This window comes from Anthonomus grandis, chromosome 13, assembly GCF_022605725.1.
Source record: "Anthonomus grandis grandis chromosome 13, icAntGran1.3, whole genome shotgun sequence".
Lineage (NCBI taxonomy): Eukaryota > Metazoa > Arthropoda > Insecta > Coleoptera > Curculionidae > Anthonomus > Anthonomus grandis.
In genome coordinates, this window is record NC_065558.1 from 3,626,509 (window position 1) to 3,648,804 (window position 22,296).

The window sequence follows — 22,296 nt, forward strand, 5'->3', positions numbered from 1 at the left end:
GTCACTAAAATAACCAAGACATAAAACTCACGTTTAAAATAGTTTTGTTAATGGGTAATATTTATAATATTTTAACTCGCTTATAAGACTCTATATAAATACAGTTATAAATATAAATATGATGTATTCTACATTGATATTAATAAAATTAAACATTTATATGCCCCATACGTTTTCTACATAGAAAAATTAATTGGCGAAATTAAAAATAGCACTTTTGTTAAAATATAGATGCATATATGCATTTCATTTTTAGTAATTCTTCATATTCTTAGAGTCTTTAGGTGTGTAAAAAGAATTTCTTAAAATTAGTATTAAAAATGGCCTTTCGCTCAATTTTGCCTAAAATTTATATAATATAAATAAATAAATTAGAAATATCATAAACAGTATCGTAACTGAAGTATGTTTTTCCTAAAATTGTATATGCATTTAATTTGAAAAAACCTACATGGCAAACATAAATGTCATTAAAAAATGGCGTTATCAGATAAATCTATTTCATTTTATAAGAACGTTATTATAAAATTATTATTGTATCTTTAATGATACATATTTTTATTTTATAAAAATATATATCCTCGTAAAACATTAATATAATATATGTATAAAAAGGTTTGCACTACTGTTATGTATTTTTAATAAATTAAGCATTTTGACTTGTTTGAAATTTTTTTATTAAATATCATCAATAGTGCCCTAAGTGCATCTTGACTTATACTATAGGTTATTGCCCACATCTTTGCCCATAACTGGTCTATAGATTTTTAGAAATGTCAGTAATTCATTTATAAACCTTATTATTATTTTTATTTATTACTCCCTCTTAATCCTTGAGATGAAGATGGTTAATTGTCTTACTAATATTTGCATCCGAATAAATGTTTTTTAACAATATAATTTTTAAAATATTCCATAACAGTCGGTTTTTGACTTGAATAAAATATAAAGTTCAGAGAATGCCGGAGCCTTAAAGAAACATAATTGGGTTAAAAACTAAAGCTTAGAAAATAGGATGAAATTATAAAAATGCATTATAGATAGGTACTGTCTAAATGTCAAGGTATTGGTGCTATCATGCAGAGAGATGCTTGGATGCCTGTAGTCAAATTATTAGTTATTATTTATCTATTTATCAAACACACTTTTTAAATAAATTTATATGTAAGATTTTTAGTTCTCTCAATGCTTTGTCTCTTTTTTATTTTTTAACTTTTTTTTTTTTTTAAATTACTTAAAGATCTTTAACTTTTAAAACCTCGTTTAAAAAAATATTAAAAATTTATTTTTAATTATCTAGATTATGGTTATCCAGAGAAAAAGATGTAAGAATATTTTCTCAGTAATCTGATCTATCTTACGTTTTCCTTTTCATATATCTAAATAGAAATTTTCTTACATATTTTTATAAATAATTTTCCTTTAGTAGTTTTTCTTCCTGTTTTAGTGTGATAATTCCTTTATTTATTTCTTATTTTATTTTAATAGATTTAATGTTACCAAACGAATACTTTTCTAAAAAAAAATCAGAATTTAATAATGAAAATTAGTTTAGAAGGGAGCAAAAGCTTAAAGAAAATTTTTATAAATTATAGGCTTTCAGAAAATCTTAATTTAGGAAAAAATAAATTTAAATTGAAATTGGACATATTTATGCTGCAGGTTAATAAACCAAAAATAAAAGAGAAAATATTAATTTTATAAAATAATAATTAAAGATTTTGATGAAAAATAAATGAAAATTTCTCTAAATTTAGAAATTTTACATGAGCTTATGTTCTTTTTTAAATTATTCCGCATATCTTATTGCCACTTTAGTTTTTGAAAAACAATAAAAAATGTTTTCAACTGCCTGTAAGTAACACGACATTTCTTCTTTCAGGCAAATTGGCAAAAATTGCAGAACCTATAAGTATATTTACAAAATAATAGCGACTGTATTAACTATTTTAAAGAAAAACCTAAAAAATTGAATTTTTTCTTCATATATAGTATTAATCTAACCATTTATAGTAACACGAAGAAAAATTTTTTTTGGTCTCAATAAAAACTGGAATAAAATTAACTGAGTTTTTGGTTAAAAAAAAGTTTCTGGGAAGATTATAGGATTACAAGAGAGATCTTATAAATTTTACGAATTTTACATGAGCCCATCCTAGTCCTAATATTATGCCTAATGTTTTATTGCCACTTTAACTTTTATTAAAAAAAAAACTGGCGTTCAACTGCCTGTAAGTAACAAAAAATTTTTTAAGAAAACATTTTAAATAATGCTAAAAACGGGAAATAAATATAGTATAGTATTTTTAAACTTTTTTTTAGCTGCCTTTTATTACTCACTGTTTGTATTCTGAAATCCTGGCAGCTTCGCTTAATAAAACAATATATTTATATAATAAAGGCATCTACTTTCTGTTTTAAGGAAAATCTTTAAATTATCGGCAACTTCTTAATAATATTTTTTTATAAAGAAAACGGGAAAAGCTTTTCAAATTTATAGAGGAAAACTTGTGTTTTTCTAGATTTATAGTAATAACAAGAAAGTGTCAAATGAACAAACATTTTTCCATAAAAACTGGACTAACGTAAAATAAAATGGACAATTTTCTGGTTAAAAAAAGAGTTCGTGGGAAGATTATTAGGTAAAAAGTATAGACTTCAAATTCAAATTCAAAACAAATTTATTTATCATGAAGGTAAATAAATAATCATATATAAAATTGTAGCATAATAATATACATATGTTGTACAACCTACCAAATACATGATAAATAGGACCATGCCTCGATTATAGAGAATCGTTTACACAGGTTCATCATAAGATAGAACCTGTGTGGCATAGCCCTTCAAAAACCTTAAAAGTAAAAAGTAAAAAAAAAGATTTTCTTAATTAATCGAGACATGCATGGGTTGAGTATCATATTTAAGTATTTAAGTAAGGCGAAGCAGGCGGGGGTTCTAGATATGCAGGAAAGGTAAATTAATTAATATTTATAACAATTATAAGTAGACAGCAATAGAAGATCGAGCGGCTCAGCTCTTTTGATTTTTATTGTTTTTTTGAGAATCAAGTAGTTTATTACGAATATATTTTTTATATGCAGTAAACGGAAAGCTTTTGCAATTAGCCGGAAGTCTATTCCAAAGTTGAGAGGCGACAAAAACAAAAGATTTTTGAAAATTTGCTGTTCTATGTTGTGGTATTCTAAATAAATTTATAAATCTAGTAGCTCATGAAGAAAATTTGTAAAATTGTTAGCTAAATATAATGGCTTCCTAGTTTTTATAACTTTATACACGAAGGAATACATGTGATATTTTCTACGATTTTTCATATTTAGAATTAAGTTATTGTTTAAATAAGGAGAAATGTGACTTTTCAATGGAATTTTGTAGGAAAAACGCATACAACAATTCTGAAGTTTTTGTATTGAGTAAGCGGAGTTTTCAGTCAATGAATCCGAATATGCCACATCACAATAATCAAACAAGGATAAAACAAGTGTGTTACATAAAAAATATTTAGTTTTAGGAGGTAAATGATTTTTTAAGCCGTAAAGTTTTCTTAAGCGTATATATGCAATTTTGAGCTTATTCTTTATATGTGTTTGAAATGAAATACCGCTATCAATGTATACTCCTAAGTTTTTGACCTCTCGTACTACTGGTAGCTGCTCATTACGAATTTTTGCATTTAAAGTTGTTGCTGCATTAAGGGCGTTCTTTCCACCACCCAGAAAAATTATATATGATTTAGACGAATTTAATTTCAAATTGTGGTCCCAGGAAAAGTTATCTATATTTTCTAAATCCTTATTAAATTGTTCTTCTATTATGGGTAGAGTTTCACGTGAAAATGAAGTATACAGCTATGAATCGTCAGCATATTGTTGTAACATTGAGTACTTTATGCAGGATTTCATATTTGCAACATACAATGAAAAAAGCCACGGCCCCAAAATAGAACCCTGGGGAACACCGGTAGATACAGGATAATAACTTGATTTTTCAGTTGTAGAAGCCTTGTTGATTACTACGCAATTCACTCTATTATTAAGATATGACTTAAAGAAATCAATCGCGTTATTCGAAAAACCAAAATAATAAAGCTTTGCTAATAACATTTCGTGGTTTAAAGTATCAAAAGCTCTACTAAAATCCAATAATCCAAGACATGTTATTTCCTTTTTTTCCTTATTTATCCTACAGTTATTAAGAAGGTGTACTAGACTCGTGGTAGTGCTAAAGTTCTTTCTAAAACCCGATGATGATTGGCAGTCCGGGATGATATTGTAAAAATCAACAAAGCTGCATATTTGTTAGTGCACAAACCTTTCTAAAATTTTAGAAACCAGAGGCAGTATACTAATGGGTCTGAGGTCTTTAAACCCTTTTGGATCAGCTACCTTTGCTAGAGGTTTCAAAATAGCTTTTTTCCAAATTGTAGGATAAAAATTTTGTAATAATTTTGTAATTACCTATTAGCTTTATAAAAATTAAGTTTTTCATTTGAAGTTGTATCAGCTGTAGTATTTAAACCTGAAAAATAGTTCCTAAGAGCAGTTGCATTTCAAAACTTGTCTGGTAAGCCAGAATTCCTCTTACAGCCAAGGTTTAATTTTCTTGCAGCATTCCAAAATTCTCTTCCATGCTTTTGTGACATTGTGTTGAAATAGGTGATTTTTTCCCTCGCAACAGCATGCTTAGAGACTTAAAGACATTTATTAATTGACCTAAAGTCAAAGAGAAAAGTATTATTAATCTAACCTAAATTTAAAATAATATAACCTCACATTTGTCCGCCTCTCAAGTAGCACATAAAATCCAATACTAAACAAAATTACTTTAAATTAATTATATTAGGGGCATCTTAAATAATAAAATATCTTACTAACAGCTTTAATTAAAATAATTTTGTCTTATAACTATATATTATAGACAGTTTATTAAGATATTTTTTTAATGAAAAAGTAATTTAGTATTTGCGCATATTGGTAATGTGCAGTCAAACCATCTTTTAAAACTATATTGTGTTAAGCAAAATTTGTGATATAGTTGCTTTAAAACTATGTCAAAACCCATATTTAAAACATATGAGAAATAATATTAATAAGTATTGTTAAATTAGGTAAACGATGATTTTATTATATAACAAATTATAACTTTCATGAACTTTTAAGGATTATGTTTTTAAACATATTTAATTTTACTCTCTAAAATGTTTTTTATATAGTATTTATAAAATAAATGTTTCTTTGTCCGTGAATTATTGTTTAAAAAGGATATATAAAAATTGATTTATTTCCTGTTTTCTCCATTTTCCTGGGTGTTCTTTTATCTAACTTTCTTTGACTTTTTTTACCAACTAGTTCTTACATCCTCTTTTGCAGAATTTTTAACACACTTTTATAATCCTATTCCACTTCTATCTTTTAATTTAAAGTATGCGTTTTTTAATTTTTGTTGTAAAATTTAATTTTTTTAACACAAGTACGTAAAACAGTTTTCCTCTCACGCAGTATTTTTTACAAATTTATTCTCTATACATAATTGTTTCTTCTAGTCAGTTGCTATTTCTTCGTGTGATATAAAAGTCTTTGTTTTATCAAAAAATTAGTATATTGAGTCCTAGAATAGTATCTTGTGTGAGTTTTTCCAGGATCTATAAGAATTTTTCGAAATTTAAATCCAGTATTGAAAAATTTCACGGAAGTCAAATTATTAAAAACTATTTGCATCCTCTTCTTCATATAAACATCCAGCAGGGAATACAGCATTCGCTAAAATTCTACATTCAACTTTTTCATTACTTCAAAATTGTGCCAGTTATCGTTAAAAGAAAGTAAGTAGTTTTTCCTACACTCTAAATAAACTACTGAAATAAAAACACAAATGTACGTAACGATTATATGCATTATAGTAGTGCCCTATAAAAATTCTCTTGACCAACTTCATTCAAATAAACGACAAATTTAAATTACTTTAAAATTTTCCCTCAGATCCATCTTAACGAGAGCATCTATGCTAATTATCTAATGTCCATGTCAAAGTTATTTAAATTTAATGCAGCTTTTAGGACAACTGCTACGTCCAAACGAAAACAAACTTTATTTTGCGAAATGTTTAAACGAAAACTTTATTGAAAGCTTAATTTAAAATTAGGAACATTTCTACCGTATTTATTAAACAAATAATTCAATGCCCTACTTGAAAACCGCAAAATAGTCTAATTTATTTAAATATTTCAATAACGACCCCATTTATAACCGACTCTTAACCGATAAATTATTAAAACTACCATCAATACCGGGAATTTCGTTTTAAACCGTATATGCAGCTTAATGTGTATATTCAGATGCATATTTCTATGAGCGTGCCCTTTTATAGAAGTACACAGTCAATACAGTAAAAAAAATGATAACTTAATAACCACCCCACCTAAAAACCTAAAATTCAGCCCTTATTATGGCATGCCCTACCCCTCCCCCAGAAAAAGACCCTAAAGCGGTAAAAGACATCAAGTAAAATCCAAATGTTAAAATAAGTGGCAGTCAGTCTGGTTTTCGTAGTGCGAGCGAACGCAGTAGAGCAGCAAGTGCGTGTGTCGTTAACGGTTTCGCATAACATAAAAGGATATGCGGGACGTTTCTTTATAATTTCCTGTTTTGGGTTATGGTTTATTGACTTTTGAAGAGACACTTTTATTATATTTTTGTTTTTGGATTATTGCGCTGTTTATGTAAGTATTTTTAAATATTATGGTGTTGGAAGAAATTTTCAATAATGAAGAGCATTATATGGTATTTTTTTATGTAACTAAGTTGGAAAATATACTTCTTCCTAATGCATTTCAATAAGGTTTAGATCCGGAAATCAGGGTGATTAAGAAAAATTATTTGAGGTAGTATTGTGTTATTTAGGACTTTTCTATTCAACTCAAAAAGTTTCCATTAAAAAAATTAATTTTTAAAGTTTCTGGTCTAATGCGTAAAAAAATCCATTAGTTGGGTTGAGTGGAAAAACACTTTAGTGAGGGCTGAGTATTACTAAAGTGAACTTCGCCTTTTATATTTTGCCTTGCAGATTATGTGATTGTATCTTTTGTTGGAAAAAGTAAATTTGTTGTATTATTTTAAATAGTTGAAGCAGAGAAAAAAGGTAACGAGTAAGAGGGTAATTAAACGATGAATTTTCTTTTGAAAAAATTATTTTTTTTTCCAGGATGTTACTAAATAAATAAATAAACATATTTTTTTTAATGGTATTTTGAGTAAAATTTGATATATCTATACGCGGAAAGCCCCCATCGTATTGATTTAGAAATAATTGTAGCTATCTTTAGCATTCTTGAGTCAATTAATCAGTCAATCAAATATGCTTTATTGTCAAAAAATTTAAAAAAAAATTTAGACAAAGCTATACATAAAAAGCAAAACACACAAATATAGAAACGAAAATACAAGTACTAAATAAATATATACAAAACTGGGTACAAAAGACATAAATGTACCTGATCAAATTTCTTATACTAAAGGTCTTGAGACAATTGGTTCTTAAGGTAGTTAAAAAAGTAAAGATAAATGGATATTGCTACTTTTCACTTCAACCGCTTAGAAAGAAAAGAAAATTAATTGTTTTATTCCCTGAAAATCCATTATGTTAATTTTGAGCAGTGAAAGCCATATTATTTTTTTTTAAGATCTAAAAAAGAAAAACCGTTTAAAGTAGTTAATGCTATTCTTAATTTTCTTAGGAAAACTTACTGAATTCTAGTTTATTCCAGGCACTTAAGGAAGGCCTGACTGCCTGGAATAAATAGAGAAATATTTATTTAACCTAGAATAAACCATTACCTGTAATAAAGCTGTTAACATTTTAACTGCATGATTATTTTATAAATATTAATTCTTCAACTAGCTGAAAAAACCATAGTATTCATTTTAAATGGCTGATTTTTTTTTTAGAAAATATATTCATTTCTTTATTCTTTTACGTAGTTAAGACTGAGCTAAACAGGCTACTGTCTTTGTTGTTTCTACCTTAACTGCCTGGAAAGGCTATCACGCAAATTTTAGGTAGTAGCTGCCATTTCTAATTTCCTAAAATTCATTATATTTTTCTAGGAAGTTGAGGAAAAGTTAAGTAGGCTTCTGTCTTTGTGTTTCTTTTTATTTCAAATGCCTGAAAGGGCTACAATGCAAATTTTAGGTAGCTAAAGCCATTATTAATTTTCTTGAGATTCATTAACATCTTTGTTTATCTGGTTCGTTGAGAAAGATCTAAAAAAACTTTTGGCATTTTTTACTTTTTTTTAATCAGAAGATCAACAAGTGAAATATACAAATCTAAGAATAAAAAAAACACAATGATTGGAATGATAGAAAGTCTTTAAAGTAGTTCAGAAATAAAGTACCCTTTCACGTTAATTGCTAGGCACTTTAAGGCTCAACTAAATCTTAATTTTAAATTTTTTAGGCAAATAAATGATTAATATTCCAGACAGTTAAAATCATTCAGAAAAATTAGAAAAAATTATTCTAGGCACTTGAAACTATAAGTCGTTTATTTTATTACTGCCTTTGAGTCATTTCTTAGGCAGTTGAAATGATAATTTTTAATTTATTTCAGGCCAATAAGATCTTGCAGGATTTTTTCCAGGCAATTGAAACTTTAATTAAACCACTTTAATTTCTATTTTCATAATGTTTTTTTTTTAATTGCAGACAGTTGAAGAGTGGAAAAAAGTCATTCATAAATTGATAAATTAAAAATTTTCCAGGCAATTGAAACCTCCTGTCACTACTTTTTTTTTCCTTCTAGTCACTCTTTATTTAATCTAGGCAGTTAAAAAAATAATTTTTAATTAATTCTAAATAGTTTAAATCTCGTAGAAATTTATTTTAAAAATTTTCGCATGCACTTTAAAGCTTGGAATATTTATTTTCGGCTTTTTAAAGCAATTATATGACTAAATTTAATTTTTTTTATTTATTCCAGGCAATTAAAAAAATAGGAAAAATTAGTCTGAAAAACTAGAAAAATAAATTTATAATTGTTCAGTCACTTGGAACTTTAAGTCGTTTACTTTTTTATTATTACTTTTGAATAATTCTTTTATTTATTCCAGGCAAATATGGTTGAAATATGGCAAAAATCATTTCTAGTTTATTCCAGGCAGTTGAACGAACTATTTTTAGTTTGTTCCGCATAATTTAGACTTCACATACATTTATTTTAAAATTTATTTAAGAAACTTTAAACTTTGGCTCTATCTTATTTTCGACTTTTTTTAGTCAATAAAATGACTAATTTAATATTATTGAAATATATAATTTATTTCAGATAGTTGAAAGGTTGAAAAATCAGTTAGAAAAATTACATTAAATTTTTTCAGGTCCTTGAAATCTTAAGTCGTTTAATTTATTGTTGCATTTGAATATTATTAAATTTATTCCAGGCAGTTCGTATTTGTTCAGTAAAATATTTAAAATATAATTTCAGTAAATTATTATTTCATGTGAAATGGTAGGTATGGTGTCGTATAAAATTTAATAAAGCCATTATTGTTAGCGGAATCTTGTAATAATTATGAGGTGGTATTCGACAATTTTTGTTAAAGAACAATAAAATAATTAAATATTTCCAAAAGTCCCTTTCAATAAAAAAAAGGTTTTTATAAAATTATGAGAAACTTTTATTTTGTAGGAAAATATTTAGTTCAAATAAGGTAAAAATTAATTAAGGTACTCAAAATGAACGTAATTTTGGAAAGTTTTAGAAAAATCTAGAAATAAAATTTTCTTTTTTGCTTTTATATATTTTTTAAAGAATAATACATTTAGCATTTTAAAAACTAGGAAGTACAAGTGGACTAAAAGCCCTTTATGTTTAATTGATTTAATTAAAAAGATTTATATAATAATATCAATAATAAAAATCAATTCAGTATTTTAAAATAGACGGAGAGAAAAACTAAATAAAAATAATTTTAAAAAAGGAAAAAAGTTTTTGTAAAAATATTTACAATATTCTTATTTTATCTTACCTGTATAATTTATACCATAAGAATACACGTATTAAAGTAGAATAATTAAGTAAAAGATAATCTTAAAAAAATCAATTTTTTAATAAAATAATTTAAAAAGTTTGAATTTATATAATGATATTTGAATCAATTTTTGTAATAACAATTCAAGATAAACCAAATCAATATTTGCAAGTAAAAGTGAATGTGTGATTAACGGTTTCGTATAACATAAAACTAAAGTCTATTTATTTCAATATATTTCAAGTTGAAATATACAGACTTTGATAAAACTATGCGCGACGTTTCTTTATAATTTCCTGTTTTAGTTTATGGTTTATTGACTTTAAATAAGACACTTTTATTACATTTTTGTTTAGAAGAAATTAAATGTTTTCTAGCATCATTTGTTAATATATTTGGGACTAATAATTGTTTACGACTTCTCTTATGCATTCGTCATAATCTTATTACCACAAGATTTAGATCTGGAAATCGGGGTGGCCATGTAGAAACTTTTACCATATTTTCAATATTTTATTTGCTTTTTTTATTGGAAGATAATATTGTTTAAGGTATTATGGTGTTACTTAGCACCCAATAATTATAGGACACAATACCAAAATAAATAGCACACTTAATAAATATGCAAAAAACCGTCAAGGAATTGGGAGAACTTAATGCCACATTTAATTCAGAAATTAAGTCCTGAATATAGCAAACACCAAGAAAAGCAAATATAGTTCGTCAGAACATGAGTACAATACGAGTTAAAAAGACCCTAAAATAAGGTGGTTATATATGTCAATTATAAAACTAAATAATAAATATCCTTTAAACTGTTCAAACGAGATTTTGTCGAGAGCAACTACCATACTCCTTTATATTATTAGCAGAGCAAATTTAAGACTATTTTATAAATATGCTTTTGGGAATTTGTATCTGTAAAATATAAAATATACACTAGTCGTTCATGATGTGTCAATACTGGACAAACTTTTCCAAGCACATACAAATATGGTAGAGTCTTAGAAATAGTGAGGTTTCCAGTCCAAATGCTTGACTCTTATAATTAAATATTAAAGAAATTATAAATCTTCAGCTTATAAAAAAATAGTTGTACATTGGAAGAAATAAGTGGCAAGAAATGCATAACTTAATTGACCATGACACACTACTTTTTAATCCTTTGTAAATATTAGTTTCAGTGTAGCCTAAACATTACACTAACACCGCAAAAGCAATTTAACCAAATGAAAAATCAAATTTGACCTATTTATAGCTAAAAAAGTATTTTTGTTGAAACAATGGAAACCCTATAATTATAAATAATTCTAGAAACCTTCTATTGCCATCTCTTCTTCAGTAACTTGCTCTTTACATTTTACCATATTGACACTATTCCTTTACAGCTTATTATCATCCGGCTAAATAACCCTTTTCTTTATCAAATATTCTTCTATAACATCGTTCTTGAGAACCAACCAGTATACACCCAAATTCTTCCTAGAAATCAACAATTTTACACATAAAAACCATCCCAAAACGAGCCACAATTCCTATCATGCATAACCAAAATAAATCACGACTCTCGGTTCCCCTTAAAAAAAAAAATGCCCAATATAATCTAAACAACAATCAACTGGTTCCACATCTTTACACCCCATAAGAAATTTCATCACGCACCTATCAAATACCAAAAATCTCAAAAAAAAATAAAAACAAAAATTCTCCCATCCCCTACCACCATCGCCACCACCACTAGCACCGACTGAAGTAAAGACCTTTTTCTTGACCAGGTAGAAGATACTTTAATGTTAAAGTTAAAGAAAATCTTCGGTTAGTCGGTCGTGAGAATGCGGTGAACGAAGAAGGAATCGCACCGGATCTCTCTTCAGTTCGAACGTATCGAGTTTCACTGCTTCGTGGTTTTTTAGTTTTGATGTGAAAAGGATTCTGAGGTTCTTTTGTTGTGTATTTGGACTTTTGTTAAATTACTACTGGATTATTGGCGATATGTTGATGTAAGTTAAAAGCTCATTTTTATAGGGTAAATTGAATTTGAATATATGAAAGTATTTTGTAATTAAAATTTAATTGTATCTACCATTTTTCGGGTAATTGTATCTCAAGTAATGGTAATTTTTTGGCTTTAAATATTGTTTATAATAACTTTACTCATGTTTTTTTGGACTTTTTCATGTTGGATATTGACATATTTTAATTTTATTTTTTTTACGTTGCTATTTTTTTAACGTTTTGATGTTCTAACAAGTTTTTTAAATTTAAATTTATTTATTTATTTAGTGAATTTGTCGACGATTTCTACTCTGATTTATTTGTATATAAACCAAAATTATATTGGACTTAGTAAAAAATTTTTAAAATTTGGATAGCGCGTAATTTCATTATCTTCTAAGTTCTTTGATATTTTTAATGCCTTTTTTGATTTTTTCTATGTTTTAATTTGTATATAACATTTTTGTTGTCCACAATAAGTTATTTCAAATTTTTAAAATTAATAATTTTTTTAAAAGGTAAATAGTTAACAATTACTAAAATAAAAAAATTGGATTGATTTCAGATAAAATAAAGCTAAGAAATTTACTGTACGTAGGTTTCTTTGCGGTTATTTCGTGATTTTTTAATTATATGGATAATATTTATAATAAATAATTATTCATATAATATTTAGTTTTATCTAAGCAAATTGTTATTTCTTTAAAGTTTTATCATTTTAATTAACAACTTTAGTAATAATATGTCTTATATAAAAAGTTCAGTACTAAATAAATTCTTTATATTATTCAAATAAAATAAAGTACAAAATATACACAACTGATTTTTTGTATTATAAAAAAGAAAACTAAATTTTAATTGAACTTTTTGATGAAAAAAATACTCTAACGGATAATGAAACTTCTAGTACTAAACCGTAAATGGAGACTTATTAGAATAATTAAAAGAATATACATGAAAACAGTATAAAAAACATTTATTTTAATGCTGTTGATAGACTAATAGCTCAAATTTTCGATGAAATGTGAGATTTTAGGGATTTTCTAGCAGTATCCTTTATCACTCTTTGATCGTTACCTCAGAAAACCCCAGGGAACTATTGAAAGAATTAAAAAGAAACTTTTTTTAAAATTGTTTAAAGGGCAAAGAATGAGTTTCTAATGATTGAAATTTGAGTTAAAAAAAAGTCATTTTTAGATCTTGGAAAATATTATTTAGTTTTTTTTTTTTAAATAAGTTAAAGTTACGTAAATAAAATATAATTTTAAAATTGACAAGGTTTACCTTTTGTGGATTCTGTTTATTCATTTTAATTATATATAATTACTATGTAAAAAACTAACGTTACTAAATAAACACTTAGAATTAATATTACCATTTATTGATGCCATTACAAAAAATAAATATTTTTTTTATATTTAATTTTTAGTCTTAAAATTTAGTTTTTTTACATTATTATTAACAAAAGAACCTTCATTTTTATATAGGAAGTTAACCTTTTTTAACCAACAAATTCACTTGTTTTTTTGAATTAAAAAAAAAATAACATTCATAAAATTCAATAAAATTCATAAACAAAAATTATAGAATATTTAGGCCTCTAAAGATAAAAAGTTTTAAAAAATCAAGTTTAATTTTTCTTATACTTTAGGATATTTTCAGAAATTTATCACTAACATGTGAAAAAGATACAGTTTATTATTACAATTATTATAAGTATATACAATTTATTAATCATTTATAAGCTAGATCATTGTAAGCATTTATAAATTGATATTAAATTTCATATATCATTTCAAATTTAATATATCATTTATAACGCAAAGTTTTGAGTAATATTAATTTTTTTTTTTTAATAAGTTACATCTATGTAAACAAAACAATATTTTGAAATAAAAATAATTGTTACCTTAACATCATATTTTTATTTATTTTAAATGTTTAGTCTTTGTTTAAATTAATATTTTTATTAACAATTTTAATAAAAGATTATTTCATTAATGACAAATCTTAAATCCTTTAACATTTTTTTTGGTCAATAAAAAAATTATTTTAATTACAATTATTTCTCTTATTTTGAAAATTCCTAAAAATGCGCCTTTCAAGAACTCCAAGGTCACAGAGGGTTCTCTGGGTGTAAAGAAGCAAGAAGAACCTTCACTTATGGAAGAAAAAAGGAACGAACTATTTGTAGTTAAAAACATTCATACTAAAAGAATTTCAGTTTTTATTGATACCGGAACTAACACAGATACACATAATGGGAGTATATATCATATTTCCACTAGAAAATTTGATAAACCATTACCAGAGGCCTAGGTAAATTAGAAGATTTTCCTAGTATTTACTGAAACTTCAATTCATAAGAATCAAGAATTTTCAAGGAGCTGTTAGGGCACAGAGGGTCCTCTGAAAGTAAAAAAGCAAGGAGAACTTTCACTAAGGAGAAAAGAGGTCGGATATATCCTCAAGTAATACTGCAAAAGTAGTTGTTAGTAATATTTAAACTATAAGTAATGAATGGAATAATGAAAATAGTTTGCGCCGCTTATGCTGTAAAAGTTGATAAGAATACGAGGAATACGTGGGATTTCTCCAGTCACGACCTAATACTCTCAGAATGGTACTGAATCTGATAGACTTCTTGAAGAGCCTTTAAAGAGTCATAAAATTTTAGAGTATTCTTTGAGGATAAAAAAGCAAAAAGAATCGTCTCAAATAGGAGAGAATAGGAAGGAGATACTCTCAATTAAGAAGATTAATATTGAGAATTCATAAAGTACAAAACATGAACACGTTTTTATTAATTATTTTTTAATTAGAACAGACAACAATTTACTTGTTTTTAGCAAATATGTTGAAAACTGTTGATCATACAGATTTGTATTGAAAACTTACAAAATAAATTATTGACAAATTGCATGAAATTAACGTGTAACATAAGAAAAATGGTATTCTATTGGTTTTATTTTCTGTAACATCCTGTTTACGAAAAATTAAATAGCCATTAGTAGTAATGAAATCATTTTTCCTAAGAATCATGATGCCTCCTTGAATGTTTAAGTATCTTCCGCTCATCAAACATCATTTAAAAACAAATTCCAAATTTAATTATTACATAAAACTAACGCGAAACTAATTGGAAACGATACCCATTAAACGTTCTGTAAAATCTAACGTATTCATTCGAAGCAATAACCAGCATATTCGAAAGCATCATTAAAAAAAAACCCACCAAGCAGTTAATGACTTTGTTTTTAACCCAACAGGTACCAGCTTTAATTAACCACTAATTGGTAACATGTTCGAAACGAGAAACTCTTGCCTATTAACTGTATAACCGCTGCTAGTTCATTTCCGATCGTTCTCTCTTCTTATATAGCAGTAATAAAACTAGCGCGGGACATTCTTGTGCAGTTAACTATATCGCTGAACTGGTTACCAGAGTCATAAACTATAAAATATTGTTATAAAGTCTAACTGTGGGAAACCGACTATTAACACGAACTTTTCGTATTATTTTTTCAAAAATTCTCTTCGTCGATTATTGTTTTCAAAAGGTTAACAATCGCGATGACTCGAAATAATATGCAGAACGCAATGAGGCCATTGTTCATGGAAAATAATAATTGCAAGGCGATTTAAGAGATACAAGGCCCCGTTATCTGTGTAGCTTTAGGCGGTTTTGAATTATTTTTCTGAAAAATTCATATAATGGGCACGACTTTGGATTTGTTTGCGATTTACTGGATGTAACCGACTGTGAAGCTTTAAAAAGTACCAAATAGCTTTAATAGAGAAAAATGTTGAAAATTGTTACAAAAACTATAGAATTTTTCATCACCTATAATTTTCTTAAATTTTTTTTTTTCTCAGTCAACTATTTTCTGCAAAAAAAAATCTTTTTTTTTAACATTACCTCTACCCCCCCACCCACCCCACACCACTTACTAGTAAATAATTGATTTCAAAAATCATTATTTTCCATAATACTACGCATAAATAACAGCTTGTTTCGTCGTTAATATCTTATCTATTAACACAGTTTGTTCATTTAAATTTGATGTAATTATATATATGTATATTAGTAAATATTTAATACAAAAAGGGTGCTCTTAGGTTGAATATTATTGACAAAAAAAGTTGATTTTTCAAAAGAATTTCTTGCTGGGCAAACGTTTGGGGTGGGTGGGGGGGTAAGGGTTGTGTCAATAAAAAACAATGTTTTTGCAAGAAAATATATATTCAATATTTAATTTATTAACAGTGTTTATTTACATTTGATAAAATTTTATACATAAATAGTTAGTATGAAAACAGCATTATTAGATTAGACAGTATGGACGAAAAACAGTGATTTCTCAAAGGAACTTTATCAAATATTTGAGGTTTAGTTATTAAGTTTAAAAATTAGATTTGTAAAGCCATGGTGAAGTTTTTCTAATGCCGAAATTTTCTTCCTTTTGTAAACAGATTCGATGACTAGATACGGTTGATAGGTATACGAAAACTAAAAATTTGCTAAAAAATCATTAATTTTTATATTACATTATATTATTATTTAATATATTGAACGATAATAATATATGCTGTGTTGCTTGGGTAGGCTGATGATACAGCAATAGTCTTTGCTGCAAGTAGCTGAAAAGCAATATATTCTGAAGTAGAATCTGATATGCAAGTTATACAAAATTGAATAAATCTTAGCCGGTTGACCCTTAATTTAGATAAAACAAAGTTCATTTATTTTTCCTTAACTTCTGCCGATCAGCCATCAAATAATTTATTTAAAAATCGCAGTGAAAAATGTAAGTTTTAAGTTGTGCACACATTAAAAAAGTCAAATTAATAAAATACAGATCAGTATATTATGGAAACTGCTAAGAAAATTCAAAAAATGCATTACAGATTTGATCCGTCAAGAACAATATTAAATAAGAAATTATTATTAACGGTTTACTATTCCTCAGTCGAATCTGTGTTGGGTAGAATTTTTTATCTTAAAATTATTTAAATGATATTTTATAAAGATCGTTTATACCCAACAAAATTCCTTTACAAAAATAATTCTTAATTTTTAAAGCTTGTTTATTTATAACTTTACAATTCACTTTTAAAAAATTAAAAACATGAAATACGAAACTTGATCTGTCATAAATGAACATTTAGAATCTACATTTTATAGAAAATCTCATTTGTAAAGAGGTGTTTGATACCTTGTTCCTAGATTCTATAGTCTCCTTTCGATTGAAATTAGTATTACTCCGTGATGTTGTGATAAGCTCAATTTGTCTTTGTTAAATTTTGATAATTTGGCATATATACTTTTGTTCTGTCTCTCCTGGTCTCGCGTGTTTATTTTCCTTTTTTTCTCTTTATTAATTATATTTGGGTTAAATTTAATTGTTTTTGCTTATTTTAATTAGATATATAGGTAAATAGTGTATTTCTGTGCAAATATCAGAATATTTGGTAAAATCTTAAATACAGGGTATGCTGACTCTAAATAACAACCTTAATAATGTTATTAACATAACAATATTGTAGAAAAAAGTTAATAAATAAATGTAGATGTAAATGATTAAAAAAAGCAATTAAAGAGACTATCTAAAGCTGTGAAAAAAGCGATGATGGTGACCAAAAGACAGAACCCCACACTAAAATCATAGAATCAGAATTTATTATAAAAAAATAATTTCAGCCTCAATACATAAAGTGTTTGACCAAGTTCCTTAATTTTTTCAACAGTATACCATATCCATTTAAGTTATGCCATAATTAGTAATACCACGATTTAATGTAACTCATAATTACTTACTATTATAATCATGCACTCGTTATCCTAAAATTACTAGTTAATAAAATGAGTCGGTGGGTTGTAAATGAGGGTTAGCTTTCAAATACTTTTTGCTGATTAAAGACTTAAATGAAAGTGATTATTAGAACTTTTAGACGTTGACTGTATTATTTATTATGTAATGAAGCTCTGGTATATTCGACTATTTTTTCTTCAATTACCAGCATACAATTACTTAATAATATTTAATACATCGACAACTATTGATCGATGTATTAAATATTGTGCTTGCAAATTAGTATTATGCGACTAGCAATACGCGTTTTTTTATATATCTTAATTTTGACATTACGTAGTTCAGATTAGTTTGGAATAAGCTGATATTCGAAAACATTCGTTGACGCTTTGAAAAATAAATAACGGTGTCTTTCTATATTTTTTGTTTTATAATTTTCTAGATAATTAATTGAAGGAAGTATATCCTACCTTCATACTGTACATAAGAGATTAAGGAAAGGCAACAGTTTATGGAAATTTCTTTTATTCATCAATAAACCTTTAATTTTATATTATTCTATTATACAGAGGGCTACTCTAGGCCCCAATTTAGGTTATTTCCTTATAACTTCTATTGTACCCAGTAGTAAGGTAACTAACCTAAGGCAACTTAACCTTCATTTCATATACTTGGTTGGATTAACTATCAGTGGTCTACATTGGTACAAAAAAAAAATTACAAATTTTCCATGCGCTTTCATCTATCGTGGGTCTAAGGAACTACGTTTTCTAGCACCTTATTGAGTTTTGTTGATCTTACAATTAAACGTATTAAATAGTTTTTTAATCTAATGTTGTGAATTAAAAGAGTGTGTTCCTGACATCTAAGGGTTTTTTCGCATCTGAGGTTTTTTTTTTTCAGCATTATGACAGTATCGTGGCCTAACAGGCCAGTAGATCAGAGCCAACGGTTTCTATCAAATTACTGATGTATATGTAGTCAAATGTGAATTGTAAATAATTGTAGTCCAAGCAAGGTCCTCTGAGGTAAACCATATTGTACTGGGCAAGATACTATTATATTTATCACCAAATTTAACTTGTTGAAGTGTTTTGACGCTGTGGAGGTGATCATTCGTTCCAAATCCACGACGCAAGCCTGCCTATTGCACAAGTTGATAAAAATCTAATTTGTTTTTCAGTTGAGTTATAACTCGAATAAATATTTAGCAGAGGTGACTTATTGGTCGCTAGTTCTGCTATATCTTCTTTTTTATGCAGGAGAACTTCAATGGAATTTAAGGTTTCCTATTATTAAATAGATAGAAAATTAGACGCTCTTTTATTATTCGTCATGTAGCTTTTATATTAAATTAAGTAGTCACTAATTTACCGACAAAAAAAAACACCAAAACTAACCCCTTCTATTTTTTTCCAGATTCAACCGCAAGATGACACCACTCCTGGTACTCCTCCTCTCAACCCTCCTCACCGCCGTTCCAACCACCACCTTCGGCCTAGGCTGCCCCAGCGGATGTAGTTGCAACGACAAAACCCTCGTAGTGCAATGCGAGGGTGGTAAACTCGATGTCGTCCCCATAACCTTGAACCCCGCCATCCAGAGGCTGCTGCTAAGAAACAACAAGATCAGAGTGGTCGACGCCGCCTTCCAGTTTTACATGGATCTTCAATACGTCGATATGTCTGGAAACCATTTGGTGAGCATCCCGACCGAGAGCTTCAGGAATCAACAGAAACTGCAGGAGTTACACCTGAACAAGAACAAACTGAATATTTTAAATAATACCACGTTCGCTGGTTTGAAGGCTTTGACGGTGTTGAACCTCAGGGAGAACTTCTTGGAGGAGATTACTAAGGGGGTATTCTCCATTTTGCCTAAGCTTGAGGAGCTGAACTTGAGCCAGAACCGGATATCGAAAATTGAGGAGGGAGCCTTTAGTGGACTGCTTAGCTTAAGAGTGCTGTACTTGGATGATAATCTGCTTACTTCAGTACCTTCAAACACGTTTTCTGGTGTAGCTAGCTTAGCTGAGCTCCATTTAGGCCTAAATGCTTTTTACACCTTACCAGATGAAGCATTTGCAGGCTTAAGCAAGCTATCTGTCTTAGACCTTGGCAGTGGTGGCATCAATAATATTAGCCAGCAAGCTTTCAAAGGCCTAACAAGTCTTAGGAACTTAAACTTGGCTGATAATCGCCTACAAACAATACCAACCACCCAGTTAGGGCTTCTGGAGCGGCTAGAGGAGCTCACCATTGGCCAAAATAGCTTTGGAGTAATCAAAAAGGAGTCTTTCAAAGGCCTAAAGAATTTGAGGAAGATCGACGTGTCAGGTGATAAGGAGCTAAAGCAGATTGAAGCAGGTGCTTTTGCTGATAACATGAATCTCGAGACTATTAATATAGTGGCTAATAAAAAGCTGGAAAGCTTGGACGAGGGATCTTTGGGAAGGTTGCCAAACTTGCGCCATTTGGTTTTAAGAGAAAATTCCTTACGGACCCTTTTGGATACCGCCATATCTTGGAACGAGCTGAGAACTTTGGATCTGAGTGATAATCCTTTGCACTGTGACTGCCAGTTGCTTTGGCTAGTGGTTTTGATTAACAAGAGGAATTTTACTTCAGTTGAATGTTCTAACCCCACGAGGTCGTTAAAAGATTTGACTATGGAGGATTTGGGTTGTTCTTATACTGATCCTAGACAGAGGGCAGCCATAGTGACCCTCTGTCTTAGTGCTTTGATTATACTTGCAGTGCTTGGGCTGTTCTTCTTCAGGTATCGTTTAAAGGTGCGTGATGCTTTGAAGGATTACAAGTTTGATAAGTCAGCAGAGGTTCCCAAGGAGTCTGAATATGAAGAGAATATTTACGAAAATGATTATACACTACATTCAACAGAGATTCCAGTTAAGTACAGTGGTACTTCTGAGCATTATTCGTTTGAGAATAAGGCTCAGCGTCCCTGGGAGGTACCAGCACCTGCCGGAACCATTCCAGTGACAGGGTTCACTTATATTCGTGCCAATGATGGTTGTAGAGTGCATTCTTTGAGAACTCTTAAAGTCGATATGTCTAGTACTAATGAATATGCGGAATGTCCAGTTGATTTTTACACTTCATTAAGGACAAATGGTGTTGTTTTAGAACCGAATTATTAACTCCTAAATTTAAATTTGTGATTGAGGTGAAGTCTGATATGCCTGTAAATTTTTTTATTAGCTGTGATACTAGTTTTAGGGCACATTTACGATTATTTTCTTGCACTATAAATTCGAATAAAAACATAAAAAATGGCCGTTTTAATGCGGTATCTGTTAAAGGTGAAAGCATTTTTATCTCTCGTAAGCGGCTAATTGCCGCACTTATCTGCACTTTCGGTATTTTTACATTTTTGTGCTTTTAATGCGGAGTTAATTGAGAAACACATAAAATCACTATGGCGTATGATAAAATGTATGCACTTTGTTTCAAAAAAAAAATAAAAAAAAAAACACAACGTATTGGGTCAAAAGTGCGTTTAGAGTGCTATGACCGATAAAAAGTAATTTAGTGTGTAAAAATTGCTGTAGATGATGTATATTGTTGCGATTTGTATGTAAATTATCTCCTATTGTATATTGTATATTTTTTTACTTTAGATCGATAGAATAATATATTTAGTAAAAATTATTTTAGGTGTTTTATTTGGTATTTTGATGATGATGGGACACTGGTATACAAAAGTTTCAAGTTACCTTAACACAATATTTTACTCCATTTATATGTTGTATCTTTATACATATATATGCATCAATTTTATATTAATAAAACTATTTATTAAAAAAACTAATCAAGAGTACAAAGGAAAATTTGTATTAATGGTTTTAAATTTATTTAAATTAGATGTATAGAAATGTGAACGAATAAAGGTATGAACGAAAGTTCTAAAACTGCCTAATTATTAATTCATATAATAGAAATTAATTAAATAAGTTAATTGGCACAAATATACAATTCATTTTCCAATTTTAGGTGCCGCTGCCCAATATGTATATATTGGAAAATTGTGCCTTTTAATGTACAATTTTTAATTAGATATTTTTTTAAAAATACTTTATAGTAGTTGATTGTAAATAAAGAACAAAACTATAATTTAAACTACAAAATTAAACTTTATTTTAGTATAGAACTAGAAGTACAAGTAAAATATAAAAAAGAAGTACAAATACTAATGAGATTGATTTTAATTTCATGTAGCAACAGAGTTGTATTTTTGTGGCTATTATGAATAAGTTTGATATGCCGGTAATCGACTCAACATCCCTAAAGTACATTTTACACTGTACTTTAGGATTTTATTTCTATTGTATCGAAGGCTTTAAGGAAGTCAGAAAAAAGAAATGATAAAAAATCTGATTTATTCTTATTGTACAAAGTGTTGAAAAGTTTTTAATGCAAA

General features: G+C 27.9%; 1 protein-coding gene across 2 annotated transcripts; it reads left to right on the top strand.

Annotated features, from left to right (window-relative positions):
• The first annotated feature begins 6,570 nt into the window (after positions 1-6,570).
• Positions 6,571-21,527, top strand: LOC126743827 (leucine-rich repeat-containing protein 4C-like). Of its 2 annotated transcripts, none has more exons than XM_050451055.1 (2): positions 6,571-6,739; positions 19,276-21,527. In XM_050451055.1, the coding sequence occupies exon 2, from the start codon at positions 19,289-19,291 to the stop codon at positions 21,014-21,016; it is 1,728 nt and encodes a 575-aa protein (XP_050307012.1). In that variant the 5' UTR covers positions 6,571-6,739; positions 19,276-19,288; the 3' UTR covers positions 21,017-21,527. The 2 variants fall into 2 exon arrangements, with proteins under 2 accessions (XP_050307012.1, XP_050307011.1); XM_050451054.1 differs by lacking the exon at positions 6,571-6,739 and adding an exon at positions 11,883-12,048.
• The last annotated feature ends 769 nt before the right edge of the window (positions 21,528-22,296 follow it).